The sequence below is a fragment of the Taudactylus pleione genome, unplaced genomic scaffold (assembly GCF_031769625.1).
Source record: "Taudactylus pleione unplaced genomic scaffold, aTauple2 ptg000032l, whole genome shotgun sequence".
Classification (NCBI taxonomy): Eukaryota; Metazoa; Chordata; class Amphibia; order Anura; family Myobatrachidae; genus Taudactylus; species Taudactylus pleione.
The window spans coordinates 40,157,865-40,179,140 of NW_028284434.1; the positions used below are offsets into that span (position 1 = coordinate 40,157,865).

The following is a 21,276-nucleotide window of genomic DNA, read 5'->3' on the forward strand; positions in this document are numbered from 1 at the left end:
AGCCAATCAGCTTCTAACTTACATTTTACAAGCGGTGTTTTAAAAATGACAGTTTGGAGCTGATTGGTTAATACTTTTTCTCTCACAATTTTATCTCTCATCAAGCTTTAGTACATAGACCCCAGTCAGATGTATGGTTAACCAATCATACCACACAGGCGATAATCATTTTCATATGTACAGTAGGATGGAACAGTCATTAACTGAAACAGCCAGCTGTGTAGTACCACTTTCAGACAGAAAAATCCCTAAAACCTGAGTTTTTTCATTATCTTTCTACCCGCTGGAAGGACCCAGGAATTTGCTCATAGCCCCCTTTCACACAGCACATTAGACCCAGGAAATTCCCGGGTCGACCCCTTTCACACAGACCCCAGGTCAGCCCTGCAATATACTGCGTGTCATAATAAATGGACTGCTTTTATGGCACACAGATGAGGTCATGAAAAGTTGGTGGTGACTGCTCACTGAATTGCATTAACCATGGCTGACAAGTTACTACACAGTAGCCCAGTGATCCACAGTTATTGCTGTTTTTACACAGCAAATAAAAGCCTGATACAGGAGCTTACACTGTGCTACCTGGCACAACAGAACAATGCACAACTGGACATTGATATGGCAATGGGATTAACCAGTGCAGATTTGCCAAAGCTTCATTACACTGATCGTAGTAAACCAAATCAATTCTGGCAGTACCCACTTTCCCACCTGTTATGGTCGTGTACTTTGTTGTAGTATTTGCGTAGCGCTTTCAGTTTATTCACTGCCTGCTGCTGGGTCCGCACAATGCCCCTAGAGGTGAGGATCTTAGCAATGTTTGCATACACCATCTCGTCCTTCTCTGTGCCACTGATCTGTTTGTGGATCTCCTCCTCCCCTGACTGCCAGCAGCTCGCACAAACAGCACACAGACCGTCCTGCATGGAATCCTGAGGGGACAAGCCCGCTGACCAGGATCTGAAAGTAACTAGCAGGCTCCTGTTTACCTTTAGAAGACTCAGGGGTCTATTTACTAAGCAGTGTTAGGAGAGAGTGACAAGTGATAAGGTGCCAGCCAATCAGCTCCCAACTGTCATCTCACAGGCTGTGTTTGACAAATGACAGTTGGGAGCTGATTGGCTGGCTCCTTATCACTCGGTCTCCTAACACTGCTTAGTAAATAGACCCCATAGTAATAACCAGCCAGCAGCACACAATCAGTGTACACACAAATACAGGTAAAATGTGAAGTAATAATGAACCCCTACACACCTAGTATTTGGGGGTTAAACAAGAACAGCAGGGATAGATATAATGTCTTAAAACTTTCTGACCGTCAGTTATAGCACAACAGCAGAGCTAGCACAAGTCACATACAATGCATATACTTAGAATGGGCACTGAATCAACTTGTCAAGCCTCAAAGGGCTGGTAGGATCTGTGCACTGTATAGCCTGGCCCCAGGGAGACTGGACAAAAATCTCCTGAGATCTGTAGCTTCAGAAAAGCCCTAATTAATGGCTGCTGTGAATCTCATATAGGGAGGAGGGTGAGGAGAAGGAGCAGCTCAGAGGCGGGAAATCTCGCGAGGGAACGTGCTGCGGGCTGGGGGAGGGGCTGCTGGGGGAGAGAGTACCTCCTGCATGTGCCTCTGGCCTCAATATGGCCCCCGACATCACACTTATACCCCTTTCGGACACACAGAGAATCCCTGAAATTTGGCCTGCCTCAGCCAAATTCACGGGTTGCCGCGTATGTCTGAAAGGTACCTACCCGGGAACACATTACTGGGTAGCCAACCCTTCAATCGACCAGGGAATTTCCCGGGACTTAAGTCCCGGGAAATTACCTTGCTTATGTCTGAATGGTGCTTTTATATTGAGTTCGTAGCGCAGAGCGTCCTATAGGACGCTCAGCGCTGCTGCTTTGAGTTGGCAGTGCGGCCGTTCAGCGCTGCTGCTTTCAGTTGGCAGTGCAGAGCGTCCAATAGTATGCTCAGCGCTGCCGCTCACCACCCTCCGCGCCGATGGCTGTGTCGCTGTAGATCACAACACAGAGGACCCCAGCCGGACGCCGGGGACACCCGCCAGCGCTGGAGACCGGCGACAGGTCTCTGGCACAGCGGGCCGCCCGCTGGACCACCAGGGCAGTACACGAACGGAAAGGGTTCTCTCTCAAATAGAGAGAAAATAGGGGATCTCTCGGCAAATAGGGGATAAAACAAATAATTTATTATTTAGTAATAAAAAAAAAATTTTTTTTAAAATGGCTGGATTGGCCGGCTGCCTGCTGCATTTTGATTACATCATCAGCAGCAGCCAGATAGGCTAGGAGGGGCAGGTAAAAACCCTGCCCTTGTCTGAAAGGGGTCTACCTGGGAATTTCCCGGGTAGACGCTGTAGTGTGAAAGGGGGGTCTTCACCAAATACCTGGGATTTTGCACAGGATAATATCCCAGGTCTGAGCAGGAAATTTCCTGGGTCGTATGTCTGAAAGGGGTATTAACTGCCCTGGTGGTCTAGTGGGGATGCGGATGAACCAGACGGCCCAGTACAGTGTCCTCCGGCTGGTCTCCACAACCGGAGGTAAGGACTGCATAAATATGCGATTCCCCGCGAGTGGGGAATCGCCTTATTCGTCTTCCCAGTCTGTCCGGCTGCAGCCCTGGCATCCAGTGGAGCAGCTAGCCGAGCTCCACTGGTGCCTGCCGTAATCACCGGACAGCTCACAGGTGTTGCGGCACTGGCAGGGGTATATGGGAGCAGTTAGTGCATGTGCCCATCAGGACGTCTCTTTGCTTGCTCTGATATAAGAGGAAAAAAAAATTTAAAAATAATAAAAATAAAGCTTGGGGCCGCCGTAGCAGTCCCCCTGTCTAAAGTTGCGACCAGTACGGCCAGCATCAAACGAAAAACTGCCTGTGGCTGGGGTATATGTGGAGGAGGACATCGATTTCCTGGGAGCTAAAGCTTTGACTGTTTGGTGCCCGGATCACTCCAACCACACCTCCCCCATGGTATCCCTGCGGATCCCTATGGACCCTGAAGAAAAAAAGGTGCCAACAATATAAAAACACAGCTCCAATCCTACAAATTCATCATCTGTAACCAGCATTTTCCGTGTGTGTGTGTGTGTGTTTGTGTGTGTGTGTGTGTATTTGATAGATAAAGACTGCAATCTACATTGCTATTTTATATAATAAATAAAAAGGCTAACGGTGCTCCTCACCTCTATAAGGGGAAATTAAGTGTGTCGCATGCCAGCGGCCACTAGATGGCGCCCGACAGAACAATTCAATTGTTGCGCTGTTCGGGCGCGCACAGCTGCCTGCACTGACATTTCTACTCTCAGCCCCCTGAGCTGCCGAGCAAAAATGACCGAAAATGTACTTGTTTAAGCACTGAAATGGGACTTTTCGCGGGCGCAACAATGTCCCGTAATTTTGACGGGCTGCTAACTAGTATGTATTAAAAATTATAACAATGCCAGCAATAGCTGCCCAGCTCACTCCCTCACACCATGGGGCTGATTTAACTAGCCGCGAGTTGAGTGAAAATTACTTAACGCGGGTCAAAGACATTTTGCTATTCCATTAGAAATCCACATCAACACGAATATAAATAGACGTTAAAAGGTGGGATTTAGCTCATACCACCTGAGTATAAAAATACCCATTTTAAATTAAACATTTCGGGAGTCGATTCAGAACCACCTATACACACCGCCTAATGACTACTGCTGGGTACACACTGGCAGATATATTGATCGGCCAATATATTGGATGCCCGTTGACCAGTGTGTACAAGCGATATATCTGAACGACGTCGTTCAGACATATCGCGTCAGCTCTTCTGCACAGCTGATTCCCAATATATCTTCAGATACATTGGGGCATTGTGCTGAGTGTACAGGAGGTCAGACGACCGCCTATACACCTTGCAGCAGAGGTAGCAGGGAGGGGGACGTGTGGCCAACGAGACCCGTGGACAGAAGACAGATGATGGTTGTTCAGTGTGTATGAACAACCAGCATCTGCAGATATATCTGATAAGTGTGTACCCAGCTTAATTCGGCACTTTAAAGTATTACATATATTTTACTGGCCAGATACAGTATGTCATATTGGAGGTGATTTTCTATAAAAATCGGAATATAAGGGGTAATTTAATGTGGGGCAGGTATGTGGCTGTGCTGTATAAATGAGGTGAGATTCTGAGCTTGGAGTTTCAGGTGTCTCGATTCTTTTCGTTGTGGCTTAAAATTATATAAAAATCACCTTATAGGCATATTAATGCCCCACAAATTCATTAGATACTTTTATTTGTTAAAAAAACACTTAGGACCATATTCAACTTGGCTGGGAAAAGTCGGAATCACAGCCAAATTACGTCATTTTCACATGATTTAAATATCCCCGTATTCAATTTCAAAGACTTTTCGCCGGTGCGAAACGTGTTTGGAAAAAAACGGGGATAAGTTATCACTATGTTTTACATGGCGAAAAAAGTGCAGAATTGGGGTTTAGGGGTGCAGGCTTTAAAAAAAAAATATAGCCTGCACCCCTTGGAATGGCCCATAAAAAATAATAATAATAATAATAATAATAATAATAATAATAATAATAATAATAAAGGGACAACCCAAAAAAAAATTTTAACATTTGGGGTAAAAAAAATAAAATAAATAAAAACACTTCTTAAATAGCTAAATTTAATCCAGAGGGGTTCACTTATATGCGGCAGGCGTTTTCTTCATTGCCGAAGTAGCGGCAGGAGCATTTTTGCATAATTTGAAAAAATAACTTTAGGTTCTTAAAGATCTGCCTACCCCCATTTTCATGTACCCAAATTTTATAGATTTTTTGGGGGGGGGGCGGGGGGGTATAAAATAACTATTCCTAAGTGCTATTCTTCACCACTTCTTCATAGCAGCAAATATGCACCTGCCGCGGCTAGTACAAACTCCGACTTCCTTCAGCAGGCAAAAATGGGGATACCCATAGACTGGACATCTTTAGGTGGGTCCCAGGCTCATTTCCCGAAAATTTCCGTTTTTCTTCGCAGATCCAATTTCGCCGGGTCCCGTTTTCGCTCCTTTTAAATTGACTATGGGGATAAGCAGGCATGCGCCCGATACTCTATCCCCACTCTAACCTCTGATGTGATGCGAAAAGTCCAGCATGGTAAAATCATACAGGCTTACTGGGCGACGTCTGCAATGAGCACTTTCTAATTGAATAGCGAGGGTCGCAGGTGCACATGCTGAAAGCAGCCCGCTATGTACATGTCATGATGACCCACAATAAATTCTCTACTAAACGCAACTAATTGAATCGGCCCTCAAATCATTATTTTTGAACTAAACTACCATTTGTGGCTACTATTTATTAGGGATGTGCAGGCTCGGATAGGTTCGAGTTTGCACGTTGAGTTCGGATTTTTCCCTCCAAAAAAACAGAACTCAGAAAGAGGCTAAACGTCATCTTACATGGACGAACATCATCATTCCTGGACTTGTCAAAAAAAAATAAGGCAAAAAATATATGCAATCTAGAGGAAGGGGGATATGCCAGTGCGTTCAGTGAAGCAGACTGATTGAGAAAAGCTTTAAATATGAAAAAAAATTATAATAAATTCGGTGACGAGGTAAAGGAGGATAAAATCAGAAATAGGGAAATGAACTAATCTCTCAAACTAACTTATCAGTGTATGGGGTATTTAAAACTACACCCATTTCTAAATTGCCCCTATGATTTGACTGCTCTATAAATAACAGACCACAGTACGTCAATCACTGCACTCCCGCGCCCCCCAAACCACGGAGACCCAAACCTTACATTAGCATTTATAGGATAACATTTTATTGGAAGCAGTGTGAAATGTGCCCGAGGCAAATTATTAAAAAACATAGCCATAAATTATTTCCTTGGGCGCAATTAACTTTGTTTTTCCCTCTGTTCTTTAATAAATACATATTCTCTCTCTGAAAGATTGCTCCATGTTATGTGGCTTAATCAAAATCTCACTGCTTCAACTGAATAGTCTAATTTTAAATGAAGATGTTATTAGACTGGAGCAAAAAACTTGTCACTCATTTCCATTTGTCTCCTGCTGCTAAATTACTTCATTAAACATGAACAGCTTGAGGTAAGTAAAAGCTTAAAACACGTCCGTCCCTGTCCCTCCCCCCCCTCTCCTCCTTTTCCTACCCTGACTGGAAAGTCACTTCGGTGTAATACTGAGGCAGGAACATTTGCGAGTAGAGGTAGTGTAATAGCGCCAGCATCCGACGGAACGCTACAAAGTCCGACACTTAGCATTGTGCAGAAAGGGGAGAAGAGAGGGTGACAGATGCCTGTGATTAGGAGGAAGATCGTAAACACATATGGAACCATTATAATTAGATTTCTTAATGAGCAGAAAGCAGGAAAAAGTAATTTACTGTTAAATCACCAGCTCTTCATATTCCCATTTAGGAATAAATAAGCATTCTAGGAAATACGCATTTCTGTGTTTTATTTCATTTCAAAATTATATTTTTTTATTTTACCCTGAACGGCTCTGTGAAATCATTGCAAAATCAGTAACAGTTAGGTATATGGTTAGTGACTCTCATAAGCATCTGTCACAAACACAATGGAGGCAGCCATTTTGTCTCCTCACACATAACAGCCTACGGATTTACGAGGAACCAGTCACAACAATCCATTACTAATATTCAGGAGGCTTGACCTATATTCATACAGTAAATGGTTCGTTCGTGAATAGTGGTGCTGCTATATGCAGTAGACATATGCACCCAAACAAAGCAGTGGATACACGTAGAAGGAAGCACGTTTGTCTGCTGCTAGCGTAGGTTTACATGCACCATACTCGGCAAGTTATGCTCCGTCACCTCTTCAGAGTTCAATGGCCGATGATATTTTCATGCAATTTTAAGGATCAGTGGCCACCATTACCCCCCTCTGCTGTCAGGGTGTGCATCTCTCCTCACTGGAAGATGGCCACATCATTTAATTTAGCTGCTAACAGACAAATTCTATTCTAGGTTAATTCAATGACAAAAAGATGAACTAGTTGGAATGAACACAGGGGTAGGGAGAATTAATGAACTACTGCATTGCTATAGATAGGTGTCTGACGGGAACAATGGAAAAACAAAAATCAAAAGGGCTAAACCCTCTGGTGCCTTTTCTCTCCGCTAATCCCAAGGACACCTCAATGAAAGTGAAGGAAATACGGATACAGAGGTGTCCATGATCCTTTCTGGAATCAGGAGAAGGTGCCCTCCTACAATAACTCACATGTAAGACAACTAGGACATACCCTCTTATTACATTTCCACACCCACACCCCAAAATTGTTGCTATAGCCTACTGTGGCAATCACAGTAGGGGCACAGCACATGTGAAAGTGACTATCTTAAACAGGTTGCTGGATCTATTGGTAAACAGCAAGTACTGGGTATGCAGGGGTTAAAAGCAGTAACTAGAGGTAATGTAGGACTGGTAAAGGGTTGTGTACAGGGTCCCGGTGGTCAGGATGCAGACAGCATCATCCCGACAGAATTGGGTAAGTAACCTGAGCAGATGATGGGTATAACCACTGTACTATTCCCTGTCTCTGGGGAATTATTATTATTATAACCATTGTGCTAGTTTTTAGCCCTGGGCAGTTGGTGATTATAGTCATTCTACTGGTTATTGGCTCTGAGCATTCAGTGACTATAGGCACTGTACTAGTTCCTGGTTTTGCGCATTTTGCGATTAGAGACCAATGGAGATATGCGGGTTACAACATAGGTCAAGTCTCCCATATCCAAAATGCTTGGAACCAGAACTATTTTGGATATAGGCTTTTTCCGTATTTTATATTTCATCTCAGCTGCAGGATTTACCACCGCCACCGAGCAGCTCCCCCTGGGCAGCCAAGACCCTCCCCAGCCCACCATGGTGATCGATCCTGGAGGAGCTGCGGAAAGATCCTGGCCACAACGGCTGCGTCCTGCTCTTGTATCAGGTGGCCATATGTACGGCAAGGTTAGGATAAAATTAGTGTGTATTGATGGGCTTAGCTCCCTCACCTGCTGTCCTTACATTCACTGGTATCGCGACTATGGCAGCAACGCCAGAGTCGTCACATTGCTCACTTTCTCCTCAATGACTGGAGCTGTCTTGCAAATTATACCATTTATACCATCTATCCCACATTACGCTCTAGACAGTGATATCTATAATGGGAACCTTGGTATGATGCACAACATGGGACTGAACCTGAGGCCCCCTTCTTAAACCCAGCACTGCCATCCTTTACCCCCCTCAGCTCCACCCCAACTGTTACCTGTCCCCAGCACTACCAAAGCTGCCACCTGCCCCCTCCCCCAGCAGTGTCCCAACTGTTCTCTGCCCATAGCCCCCTCTCTGGGTCTGATTCAGAGATGTACGTTCATCAGACGAATGTACATCTCTTATTGTTAGGGGTCTACACATCTGCAGAGCGGGTTCTGCAATCTCACTCACACAGACACCCCCAAGGCGCAGCATGATTGACATGCTGCAGTGTTTGGGAGGCGTGCATGGTCACTGTTCCCGGAAACGGGGGCGTGACGACCCAGTTTTCTTGGAGGGACTAGGCCAAGGTCTGCACCGACCGACGCAGTTTCATGGCCTCTTACGTGGCCAGTACCTGGTCAGGTTACGGGGAGCTTAAGCTCCTGCAGCCTTACAAAGAAGCAACCATCGCCACAATCCGTCTCGTTGGTGATCCCAGCCTGTGACGTTCGTCACAGTGCTGAGATCGCAAATGCAGCAAGGAGGCGTCTGACAGCTCCTTCTGCACTTGCATCTGAGATGGATGAATTTGCACAGCAGCTTATTTACAGCTGTGCAAATCTGTCCATCGCTAAATCAGGCCCTCTGCTCCCAGCACTGCACCTGTTGGCTATGCGAGATCAAGACAAAGCATTATCTGTACTGAAAATATGTGTGCCTTTCCATAGTGTATAGGATCATTGGGGTTGTCTGATGTCATATGGGGAGTTTAAAAGCATAAATTGTGATGGGACCCAGAAACTATAGAGTAGGACCCCAATTTTTGAAAGTGAGGGGTCCCAGGAACCCACATTTTTTATTTCGCTCAGCGCGATCACAATATTTTTAATAATGTTTAACATTTAACAAAGTTTGCGTACACTGAACCATCAGAAAACAAAAAGGTGTCATATCTCAGTCACGCTAAAACAATTCTGTATTTCGGAATATCTGGATATGGGAGACTCAAACTGTAAATAAAACATAAATAACCAGGAAAGCAAAGCCACAATGCACTATGGCACAGCAGTATTACTCTGGCTAGCAAAAGTGTATGTGAATGACATTTTTCATAAGTAACATTTATTGCAGCAGCAATATACTGTCCCCCGAATTGTAGAATTGCAATCAGTTGTGTCACACCAAGGGCCGTATTCCATTAGCTGCGAAAAGTCGGAACCCGCGGAAAAGTAACGCGGATGACATTTCGCCAGGCGGAAAAAGTATCGCCGTATTCAATTGAAAACACTTTTCGCGTACGCGAAAACAAGAGATATGGTAAGAACTTACCTTTGTTATCTCTGTTTCTACGAAGTCCATAGGGTCCACAGGGTGACCTTGGGGTATAGCTGGATCCTGGATCCTCGGGCACCACGGAGTTAAAGCTTTTAGCTGCTCCCAGGATGCACTTGGGTCCAACCTCCCCTATACCCCGCCCCCGAGCCACAGGCACCTCAGTTGGTAAGCAGCCCAGGCCGGAGGAGGAGACGAAACAGAGAGAAGGAAGACTGGAACACACAAGAACCATACTCACAGAAATGGGAGACGGAAAACAGGTGACCAGTCACAGAGCCCATATGAAGCCAGGTGCGTCAGGGCGGGTGCCCTGTGGACCCTATGGACTTCGTAGAAACAGAGATAACAAAGGTAAGTTCTTACCATATCTCTTGTTTTCTACTTCAGGGTCCATAGGGGTCCACAGGGTGACCTTGGGGATGTCCCAAAGCAGTCCAACTAAGGGCGGGGACGCTCCTGTGCTGATAGGAGAACCCGGCGCCCAAAGGATGCATCCTGAGAGGCAAAGGTGTCAAACGCATAGAACCTCAAAAAGGTCTGAATGGAAGACCAGGTGGCCGCCTTACAGAGCTGAACAGCAGAGGCGCCACAGCTAGCAGCCCAAGAAGGGCCCACGGACCGAGTGGAATGAGCCTTAACAGAGGCTGGAACAGGTAAACCCTCCTGCATATAAGCCTCAATAATAACAGAACGAAGCCAACGGGCTAGAGTCTGTTTGTTGGCAGGCCAACCCCTCTTGTGAAAACCAAAGAGGATAAACAAAGAATCCGACTTCCTCACAGAACTAGTCCGGTCCACATAAACCTGGAGTGCCCTTACAACGTCTAAGGAAGTCTCCCCAGCCGAAAGATCAGGTGACTGAAAGGCTGGTACAACAATTTCCTGATTAATGTGGAACCTGGAAACCACCTTAGGCAGGAAATCAGGACGAGTGCGAAGCACCGCTCTGTCCTGATGAAAAATCAGAAAAGGGGGACGACAAGAAAGCGCCCCCAAATCTGAAACCCTCCTGGCAGAAGCAATTGCCAAGAGGAAAACAGTTTTAAAAGTTAGCCACTTGAGCTCCACTGACTCCAAGGGCTCAAAAGGAGGACCCTGTAAGGCCCTAAGAACCACCGCCAAATCCCACGGGGCCACAGGTGGCACAAAGGGAGGCTGGAATCTCAAAACACCCTGGAAAAAGGTGTGTACGTCCGGCATAGCAGCGATCCTGCGCTGGAACCACACCGACAGACCAGACACGTGTACCTTCAGTGAAGAAAGACGTAATCCTAAGTCCAAACCGGACTGAAGGAAAGCCAGAATACGCGAAACTCGGAACACCTGGGGATCATAGTTTCTGGCCTCGCACCACTGAAAGTAAGTGTGCCACACTCTGTGATAGATCCTCGCGGAAGCAGGCTTGCGCGCCCTCAGCATGGTGGTAATAACGGAGCTAGAAAAGCCCCGAGACCTCAGGACGGCTGTCTCAAGAGCCACGCCGTCAAAGATAGTCGACCCAGATCCGGGTGAAGACAGGGCCCCTGAAACAACAGGTCCCGCCGTTGAGGTAGGAGGTACGGAGCGTCGATGGACAGGCTCCGCAGATCGGAGTACCACGGCCTTCTGGGCCACGCTGGGGCCACCAGGATCAGTGTGCCTCCGTCCTGTTTGAACTTGCGCAGGACCCGAGGCAGCAGAGATATCGGAGGGAACAAGTAAGCCAGTTGAAACAGCCATTTCACCGACAGCGCGTCTATCAGACTTGCGCCTGCGTCCCTTGTCCTTGACCCGTACACAGGCAGCTTGTGATTGTAACGGGACGCCATCAGGTCTAGCTCTGGCAGCCCCCACTTGTCCACGAGTAGTTGGAATACCTCTGGATGAAGCGACCATTCCCCGGGATGCACATCGTAACGGCTGAGGAAGTCTGCCTCCCAATTGAGGACTCCTGGGATGAAAACTGCCGAGAGAGCTGGAAGATAGCGCTCCGCCCAAGCCAGGACGCGGGACACCTCCGACATCGCAGCTCGACTGCGAGTCCCTCCCTGGTGATTGATGTACGCCACCGTGGTGGCGTTGTCTGACTGCACCTGAACGGCCCTTCCGTGAAGAGCGGTGCCGGACGACTGCAGGGCTCTGTATACTGCCCGCAGTTCCAGGATGTTGATGGGAAGAATCGCTTCCTCCGCCGACCAACGACCCTGAAGTGACAAGGAGCCTGTCACCGCCCCCCAACCCCGGAGACTGGCATCTGTCGTGAGCAGAACCCATTCCGGGATCCAAAAGGGGCGCCCCTCCAGGAGATGCGCTGTCTGCAGCCACCAGGCTAGGGACAGACGCACCTCCGAGGACAACACCAGCATCTGAGAGCGGATCCTGTGTGGCAATCCGTTCCATTCTGAAAGAATCAGCCCCTGCAGGGGCCTGGAATGGAACTGGGCAAACTCCACCATGTCGAATGCCGACACCATGGACCCCAAAACTCTCATCGCTGAGTGCACCGACACTCTGCCACTGCTCAGACAACTGTGAATCCGCAGCTGTAAGGAGGAGACCTTCTCTGGAGTCAGAAAAATCCGTTGCTGACGAGAGTCCAGCAGGGCCCGAAAATGACCCATCCGTTGTGATGGGATGAGGGAGGATTTCTTCCAGTTGATCAACCAGCCGTGCGCCTGTAGACAAGCGACCGTCAGGTGGAGATGCTGGATCAGTACCTCCGGGGAGCTTGCCAGCAAGAGGAGGTCGTCTAGATACGGTAGCAACCGTATCCCCTGGCTCCGAAGGTGAGCCGCCATGACCGCCATCACCTTGGTAAATACCCTTGGTGCCGTGGAGAGACCAAAGGGTAGAGCCCTGAATTGGTAGTGGTTGTGGAGAATAGCAAACCGCAGAAACCGTTGGTGCGATGTTGCTATAGGCACATGGAGGTAGGCGTCCTGGATATCCAGGGAGACCATATAATCCCCCGGTTCCATCGCCAGTATGATGGAACGCAAAGTTTCCATCCTGAATTTGGGAACCCTGAGAAACCTGTTCAGGGACTTCAAATTGAGGATGGGGCGATGAGAGCCATTGGGTTTCTGCACCAGAAACAGCGTAGAGTAATACCCCATCCCACGTTGAGACTGTGGTACGGGTATAATGACCCCCGCCGTCAGCAAGGCCTCTATGGCTTCCTGAACCTGCAAGGCCTTGGTTTTGTCCTGAGAAGGACTTGTGCAAAAAAACTGGCAAGGCGGCCTGTGCCGAAAAGACAGGGCGTACCCCTGGGAGACCACTTTTCGCACCCAGGCATCCGTGGTGGTATTGTGCCAGCACTGGGCGAATTGAAGAAGTCGGCCTCCCACTCTGGGGTCCCCCAGAGGGAGGCCCGTCCCATCACGCAGAAGGCTTATCTTCTGGCTTGGAAGAAGGGCGCCTAGCACTCCAGGCTCGCTTCTTTGGCTTTGAGGCGGTCTTGGGTGCGGACTGCCTCGGGAAGGACTGACCCTTTGCCTTGCCCTGAACCCGAAAGGAACGAAACGCCGAGCTCCGGACCTTAGCAGGTGTAGTAGCTGAAGGGAGGAAGGCTGACTTGGATTTTGCCAGGGTATCTACTATTTTGTCCAGGTCCGGACCAAATAGTAATTCCCCATTAAAAGGTAAGGCCTCCAAGCCTTTCTTTGAATCCGCGTCTGCTCTCCAAGACCGCAACCACAAGGATCTACGAGCAGACACTGCTGCCGCCGAAACCCTAGAGGTCAACAGGCTAGCATCCAAAGATGCTTCTCCAATGTAGGAGGCGGCATCTCTCATCTGTCCTAACAACGCCCTCTGGACGTCCGGAGATACATCCGTAAACGTGTCCTCCAAGGCGTTGGCCCACCCCTCAATGGCCTTGGCCACCCAGGAGATGGCCATGGACGGCCGGGCTACAGCCCCTGAGAGAGAATAAATAGACTTTAGACAAGTCTCCACCTTCCTGTCCGTAGGATCCTTCAGCGAGGATATAGACGGCAATGGCAAAGTAGCACTCCTGATGAGGCGTGTTACATGGGAATCGACTGCAGGCGGAGTTTCCCATTTCTTACAATGCGCTTCCGGGAATGGATAATTGGACGCCAAGCGTTTCTGTGGCAGGAAACGCTTACTGGGCGTCTGCCAGGCCACCGCCATGTGATCAGTCAACTGATCAGACAAGGGGAACGCTGTAGAAGTAACCTTAGCTTTTTTAAAACTAGGATACCTTGACTTGGGAGCGGGTGCCTCATCCTCAATCAGAAGAATAGCCCGCACCGCCTTAACCAGAGCCCGCACATTGATGGAAGACTTAGTGTCTACCTCCTGGACTGAGGCATCTGAGGCTGAGTCATCCTGTACCTCACCATCATCCGAGAACCCCTCAGAATCCGAAAGATGCGCAGCCTGTGCCATGACTGAGCGTTTAGACGCCCTGGAGGGCACGTCACTGCGCAACATCGACTGAAAAGCCGAAGATGCTGCCGCCAAATCTTGGACAGTGTGGGAAAGCGCATCCACCCAGGGTGGAGGAGCTGTCACAGGAGCCTGAAACGGCACCACAGCCGGCTGTGCCACAGGGGTGGACTGAATATACATTGGCAACCCCGCATAGGGACCAACAGGCTGAGACCCCGGGGGAGTCTGCAATAATTGTGGGACACCCGGGGAATGGGGGATGGCAGGCTGGGGCAACGCCCTAGTAGGGGCGGCAGTCGGGACCGACAGACGGTCCGCGATGGACACCAGCACCTGGGAAAACATCGCCCATGGTGGCTCCTGCGAAATGGGAGGTTTAGACGTACCAGGGACCGCCTGGCACCGTCCGCACAGGCCGTCCTGTGACAAATCCTCCCTATCCACTCCTGCAGAACAGCGCCTGCAGGAGAACAATGCTGGAGCCCCGGAGTGCTCAATCTCCTCCTCAGACATGACTTAGGAAGAAAACGTGCGCACTCACCAGTGTGCTGAACAACAGCCCACAATATGGCACCGTGTAGCACACAACTGTATGTGACGGACCTCACAAATACGTGATCTATATAGGTGAGGTCAGTAGAAACACCCTTCCCCCGCACACCTGTGGGGCTTGTAGGAGAAGGAAAGGGATAGGTACAGGCTGACAGTAAGTAGAAAAAAGACACAGACAGGCAGCACTAGCAAAAGTCACATACCATGCAGGAAGATATACTCACTGCACCTTTCCACTACAATCAACCTCCCAGATTCAGTGTCTGGGAGGGCTATAGTGCTGTGTACACTGTCCTTCTGCAGGGGAGAGGTACACAGGGGGACCGGTCCGCGTGCTCCCTGAGAGTATCCACGCTGCCACAGAGAAAATGGCCGCTGGAGACCTCAGAGGAGGAGTGGCCGAGTATCTGCAGCTCAGCGACGCCAGACTCCGAGCTGAAAGGCGCGCTGAGCTGAGGGGAGGAGCCGCTAGACAGGGAAGGCTTCCTCCCCTGGCTAGCATATTAACCCCCGGGTTGCCGGCATCCCGCTTGCCGCGATATTAACCCTGGTGGTCTGGCGGGGTATGCCTCCGCTGGAGGGGGGGCCCGCCGCCACCGCTAGCGCCCCCGGTCTGTCCCCTAGACCGGGGGCATGGGACTGCATTTGAAAGGAACCCGCGCACCGCCGCTAATCAGCGGTGCGCGGCTTACCTGATCTCCCCGGCGTCTTCCGGCAGCAGTCCCGGGGGAAACCAGAGTCCGGCTAGTACAGACTCTGGCTTCCCCCGCCGCGATCCCCAGTTCAGTGCTGGCGTCGCGGCGCCAGCAGGGAGAAGGAGCGGCAGCGTGGGCATCTGTACAGACAGCCCAGCGCTGCTGCTCTAGAGAAAAAACTAATAGTAAAAAATAAATAAATTTAACTAAGTTAAATAAAAAATTAAAAGCTTTAGGGGGCTGCTCCTGCAGCCCACCCCGCAGGGTGACCCGACTCCGGCCGGGCACCATCTAAAACTGAGGTGCCTGTGGCTCGGGGGCGGGGTATAGGGGAGGTTGGACCCAAGTGCATCCTGGGAGCAGCTAAAAGCTTTAACTCCGTGGTGCCCGAGGATCCAGGATCCAGCTATACCCCAAGGTCACCCTGTGGACCCTGAAGTAGAAAACGAAATTTAAATAGGCGAAAAAAATTTGCTTATAAATAGGTGGCGACAAAAGGTGCAAAAAAATAAATAAAAATCGCTAGTTTGGGGTGCTAAGGGGGGGGGAACCACTCTGCATCCTTGGGACAGCCCCCAAAAAGGATAACCATCAAAAAATCCCTTAAAACAAATGTGGAACACCCAAAAAAATTACTTTGAAAAAGGGGGTGAAAAAGTACAAAGTTGGGGTACAAACATAAAATGTAGCAAAATACACTTTGGGGGGAGTCTGCAAGTAGGGGTGAGGTTTTTTTATTGCAGGTGCTTGCAACATGTGGGTTATTGACAATATTTTTTAACTCACTTTAGAGGCTTTAAAATATATGTTAGTACCCATTTTGAAGTACCCCAAATTTGACAGGAATACTTTTCACCAAAAAAAATGAAAAAAAATACAGCTTTATGCCATTCTTCACCACTTGTGCAAAGACGCTAATTAGAAGCTATTGAACCAACTTAATAAACCCCAAACAGCTTTATTAGGTCTATTCGGGGACATCTACATTGATCCCCAATGTTAGTGCACCTTTTTGGGGCGTTCAGGCTGATTTCCCCATTTCTGACAGCACTTTCCGCCTGCTCCGACATCGCAGCTTGTCGTTTTCGCATCCTCTGGAATTGAATAGGGCGAATAGCGGGGGCGCGCCCGATAAGTTTCTGCATCCAAAACACGCGATGTAGGTGGAAACTAGATTCCGGCGGTGGCTAAATTATCGCGGCTAATTGAATAGGGGCCCAAGTATATGTTGTTCTTTTGGGGGGGTTCTTTGCCATAAATATGACACTTGCATTCTACTCTGGAGATTCAAGAGCATAGGACCAAAATAAGAGGCAATTAAATGTGTCATATTTACAGATTGTAAGCTCATGTGTCAAGAAGATATTTTGCTGCAGTACACATAAAATTAGTACAGATGTGTCCCCATATATCTGTCCTCCCTGCACTACAAGTCGCAGTACACAACGAGTGAGTGCCATGTGATACTGTATGAGTGCCATGTGATACTGTAGCGCCAAGAGTTGTCTTGCAACTTTTTACCTTCTGTTATTATTTGCACAGCTGTGTGTAAAGAAGGCACAAGCAGTATCTGCTGATTAAAATAATATGCGGTATGCCGATGTTCTGTAATGTGCAGGTTTTTAGAAGTGTAGATGCTGCCCATTGCACCCAGATTCTACTTATTATCTAGCACCTTCTAGAAGATAATAGCTAGAATCTGATTAGTTGCTATGGGCAACAGCTCAGCTTTTAAAATCCCGCACTTTAGTAAATATACCCCCAAGTTCGATTGAAAGTTATGCACCTACTTGATATGGAGACCAGTTGTTTGTTCCATGTTTTCCCAACTTTTCAATTTCTCAAGAATTTTCTATAAAAAATAAAATAAAGTCAAGTTGCAAAATAAACTCTCTGAAGATTCCAATTCAGCTGCAATGAGCTAAAAAAAAATTGGATTACTTTGATGCTACTCCATCAACACTATTGGGCACATTCAATTAAACGAGAGGTTCAGACGCGATGTGCATCTGCGCACATAACGGGGCACTCCAGTAGGAAAATCTTGCTGGGTATTTTTCTCGCCACTCTATGGGAAGCCCAGAAAACAAGCCCAGTATTAGCGAGGGTGCTTCAGTTGGAGTCTCGTGGTTAAATCGACTGATCCAATATTTTCCAGTTGTCACAAATACCATCTTGCCAAAATAACATGGAGCAGCCACTTATTAAACTGTCCGGCAGTCTTCATTCTGACAATAGATCACTTACTTCTTTATCTAGCTCCAATCCAACCAATTCCTCTTTTATCCGGTCATGGCGCTCTGCTGCTCTGCGCATTGATTCCATCTTTTCCATTAGTAACCCATTATTTTCTCTCATTTCCCTGAATGAAGAGAAGCACAGATCATCATACACAATGATCATTATTTATTAATTTATTCCACTACTATGAAAATGTATACAGGTCATGCTTCATATTACTAAATATTTCAAGGAATAAATTCATATGAAAGAAATCGTATGAAAAAAAAAGTCACAGGATCAAAACATTATATATAAGTTATATGGTTCTTGTTCATTTTACTGGCCTCACTTACATCCAGCCGCTATTCATTTAAAGCAGCATTAATAGCCAGCCCCCACCACTTCTACCACACCGTCCCCAGTAACCAGCTTTAATAGGTTTGCCTAGTCTGGATATAGCGCCCTTCCATAGCATTGTTTAGGGAACACAATTTATGACGGCTATAAAAAGTGTTCACCCCTTTGACAATTTTCACAATTTATTTTTCTAAAAAATTTAATAAAAATGTATTTGGAAATCTTACCACAGATCAAGATAAAATAAATAGGTTTTAAAATGAATTAAAAAAATAAAAGTTTTTTTTTCTTAATTACAAACTTACATCTGGGGCCTAAACTGCTCAAACCAATCTTTTCCCAACACTCAAGTTTGCCTTAAGCTGGCCACACATCTAAAGATCTGTCCAACCAGCCAACTAGTTGATTGGTTGGAATGAAAATCTGGTAAAGTATGAAAGCAAATGACAATCAGCAATTTGCTCCCAAATGTCGGAAAATTTACCAAAACTGTTGTTTGAACAAATTATTTAGATCAAACATTTAACAAACTTGTCTGACGACCATTTTCATCTGTTTTCTGGCATTTAGGAGCAAATTGCTGATCATCAGTTACTCCAATACCTTACCAGATTTTCATTCCAACCAATCAACTAGTTGGCTGGTTGGATGTAAGTTGGTCTAGTGTGTGGCCAGCTTTAGAGTCTTAGGATTCTAACGCTCACTTTATGTTTTTGTAAGTTTGTTGTTATGGGAATACTAAAGTACCAATATACATCCCTTACACTCCCTCCTTCAGCTAATTCATTTACCTCACAATGGGGGAGATGTACTAAGTTCTGGAAAGTGAAACTACCAGCCAATCAGCTCCTGTCATCTTACAGACAGTGTTTGAAAAATGAGTTAGGAGCAGAGTCACACAGATATACAAGTGTCGCATATTAAATTAATCAGCAGAGTCTGCTGGTGCGTCCTAGTCACATCACATTGCGACTCATGCCAGATACACGGATCGGACGACACATCGGCTAGTGTGTACCAGCTAGGTCGATGACAATGCACGCTCCCGCGTGACATCAAGCATACCGGTCCAACACTCGATATCATCTGCGAGGGCCATGCTGCTGCAGACGCTATCGCACTGTTGCTCCAGACATTTCCAAGTGTGTACGCACTTGCCAATGCCAGCACCCCGGCCAGGTCCTATCGCTAACTAGGTCGGTACGCACTAGACATCGTCTAGCGAGTACCAACCTTTGGATGCATTTCCAGAAAGAAAAAAAAAAAAAAAAAAAAAAAAGAAAAAACACCCAGCACTAGTAGTCTCACGGGACCTGGCGGGACGAGAGGGGCTTTTTAGCACACTGCAGCAAAGATGTTTAAGGATATGTAGTGTGATTGTTTCTCATATAGACACAGTACAGTGGATACAATTTATTAAAAAAATGTAACAAAAGTATCAATTTATAGCACCCAAGTCTCTTCCTTTTTTTTTTTACAATTCATTTAAGATTGCTTTCAGTGCTGTGTCCTTTTATATTATGTGTAAAGGTACATACACACACGATTTTTTTTTAACAATTATCGATAACGATATCGTTGAAAAAAATCGCTCACTTTCTGAGTTAAAACGATGAACGATTATCGTTCATGCGCGTTCATGTTTGTAGTTCAGTCAGACTGACCAACTCAACAATTTTCAGTAAGGGAATATGCAAAAATCATTTGTAGTTCAAAAAAATCGGTCATTACATTTAGTAAATGAACGATTTTAGCAAACGATTTTCATTAATTTTTCCCTTGCAAAAATGAACGAAAAGAGTTTACTAAAATCGTTCATTTACCAAATCGTTGTGTATGTACACGCAGTTTAAGGAGTAGGACATGTATGGATGGAGGCATGACAGGCTGTTGTCCAAAATGTAAGCCAATTATTTAATTGTGTATAATCATGATAATAGATCAAACGTTTTTAGCATAAATATATTTTACTGATCAAACAATTGGGCTGACACTTCCTTTTCACATCAAACCTCTGCTCTTTACTCACTTTGAAGTTCAGCTACCGGCTGCAAATGTTAAAAGCTATTCTACCACTTCTTGTGATCGTTATTACAAGGGCTAAATTGGTTCTTTAAAATAAATGGATCTCTAAATAGGTTTCCTCAATTGTTAAGGTTAAAACCCATTGGATCAAATTTACTAAGGCAGAAGGGATGTTCTCAGAGAAAAAGGTTTGGAACATTTATATAAAAAAAAAAAATGGGATCCTTATTTAGCATGATTACCACTTGTCAGGCAAAATATTATTGCAAAAAATCTTTAGAGTCTACGACCTGGTATATGTTATCATCATCTAAAGGCGCATACACACGGAACGATATATCATTAAGATATCGTTCAAGGATATATCGGTCCGTGTGTATGCCATAAACGACCAACAATGCGCGCTCCCGGTGGACGATAACAATATCGTCCATCGTGCATGCATGCAGGCCAATCTTGATGATATCGTGCATTTTCCATAGGGGTTTGCGATCGTTGGTCGTTCATCATTGGTGATATCTTTGGTGTGTGGATGAACAATAACGTTCATCCAGCACACCAGGAATTTCAAGGGAGATCATTCAGCGATATCGTTCGCTGAACAGATCGTCCCGTGTGTACCCAGCTTAAGTCAGCGGTTCCAAACTCAGTCCTCAAGGTACCCTAACAGTGCAGGTTTTACAGATATTCATGCTTGACCACAGGTGACTTAATTAGTGCCTTAGTCAATTTGATGTACCATCTGAGCTCAGCCATGGATATCTTGAAAACCTGAACTGTTGGGGTGCCTTGTGGACCACGTTTAGAAACCTCTGATCTAAAGGCCCCCACACACAGAGCAATATAGCACTCGATCCGACGGATTGGAATAATATTGCAGCTATGCGCAGCCAATGATTGCTCCCAAATATGTCTGCCGTCGATCGTGGATCACATCTCTATGTGGCCACCACCCATTCTTCCCAGAAAATAATGGAGAATAATTGGTAAATAGTAAGATATAAGTATGTGGCATTATTATATCAGTGTATTCACTTAAAATAGCTATACCTGTGGTAAGCATTCTCTTCCCTCAGCTGTTGCAGCTCCTTCTCAATCTTTGGCAGCTTTTCCAGATCAGATTTCATGTTCTTCACTATTGCGGCATCCTGTTCCTGGGAAGACAGCTTCTGTTCCAGTGTCTGGGCAAAATAAAACAATGTAGTTATCCTCGTGTCTGGGCAATTTACAGTTGAAGCATGCAGTAAGGGCTTATTCACACACATGCACTAGGAATGTGAATAAAAGTGAATGTGCGCTTTATGTGCATTTTTAAGGTGTTCTCCATGTGCTTGTAATTCGTTGCATTTTTATTATCCTTTATATAACACCAATTTATAACACAGCAATGTGGGAGGAAGCCCACGCAAACACTGAAATACAGACGCCATCCTGGTCACA

General features: G+C 46.5%; 1 protein-coding gene across 7 annotated transcripts in view; it reads right to left on the minus strand.

Moving 5' to 3' along the window:
- MAD1L1 (mitotic arrest deficient 1 like 1) overlaps nt 1-21,276 on the minus strand; it is an 811,364-nt gene that overhangs the window by 776,776 nt on the left and 13,312 nt on the right. For all 7 annotated transcript variants that reach the window (XM_088452027.1, XM_088452028.1, XM_088452030.1 and 4 more), the window contains exons 7-9: nt 20,887-21,017; nt 17,479-17,593; nt 17,022-17,083 (exon numbers count right to left, since the gene is read on the minus strand). In XM_088452027.1, coding sequence (XP_088308153.1) covers nt 17,022-17,083; nt 17,479-17,593; nt 20,887-21,017 — 308 coding nt within the window. The remainder of the gene's footprint in view (nt 1-17,021; nt 17,084-17,478; nt 17,594-20,886; nt 21,018-21,276) is intronic.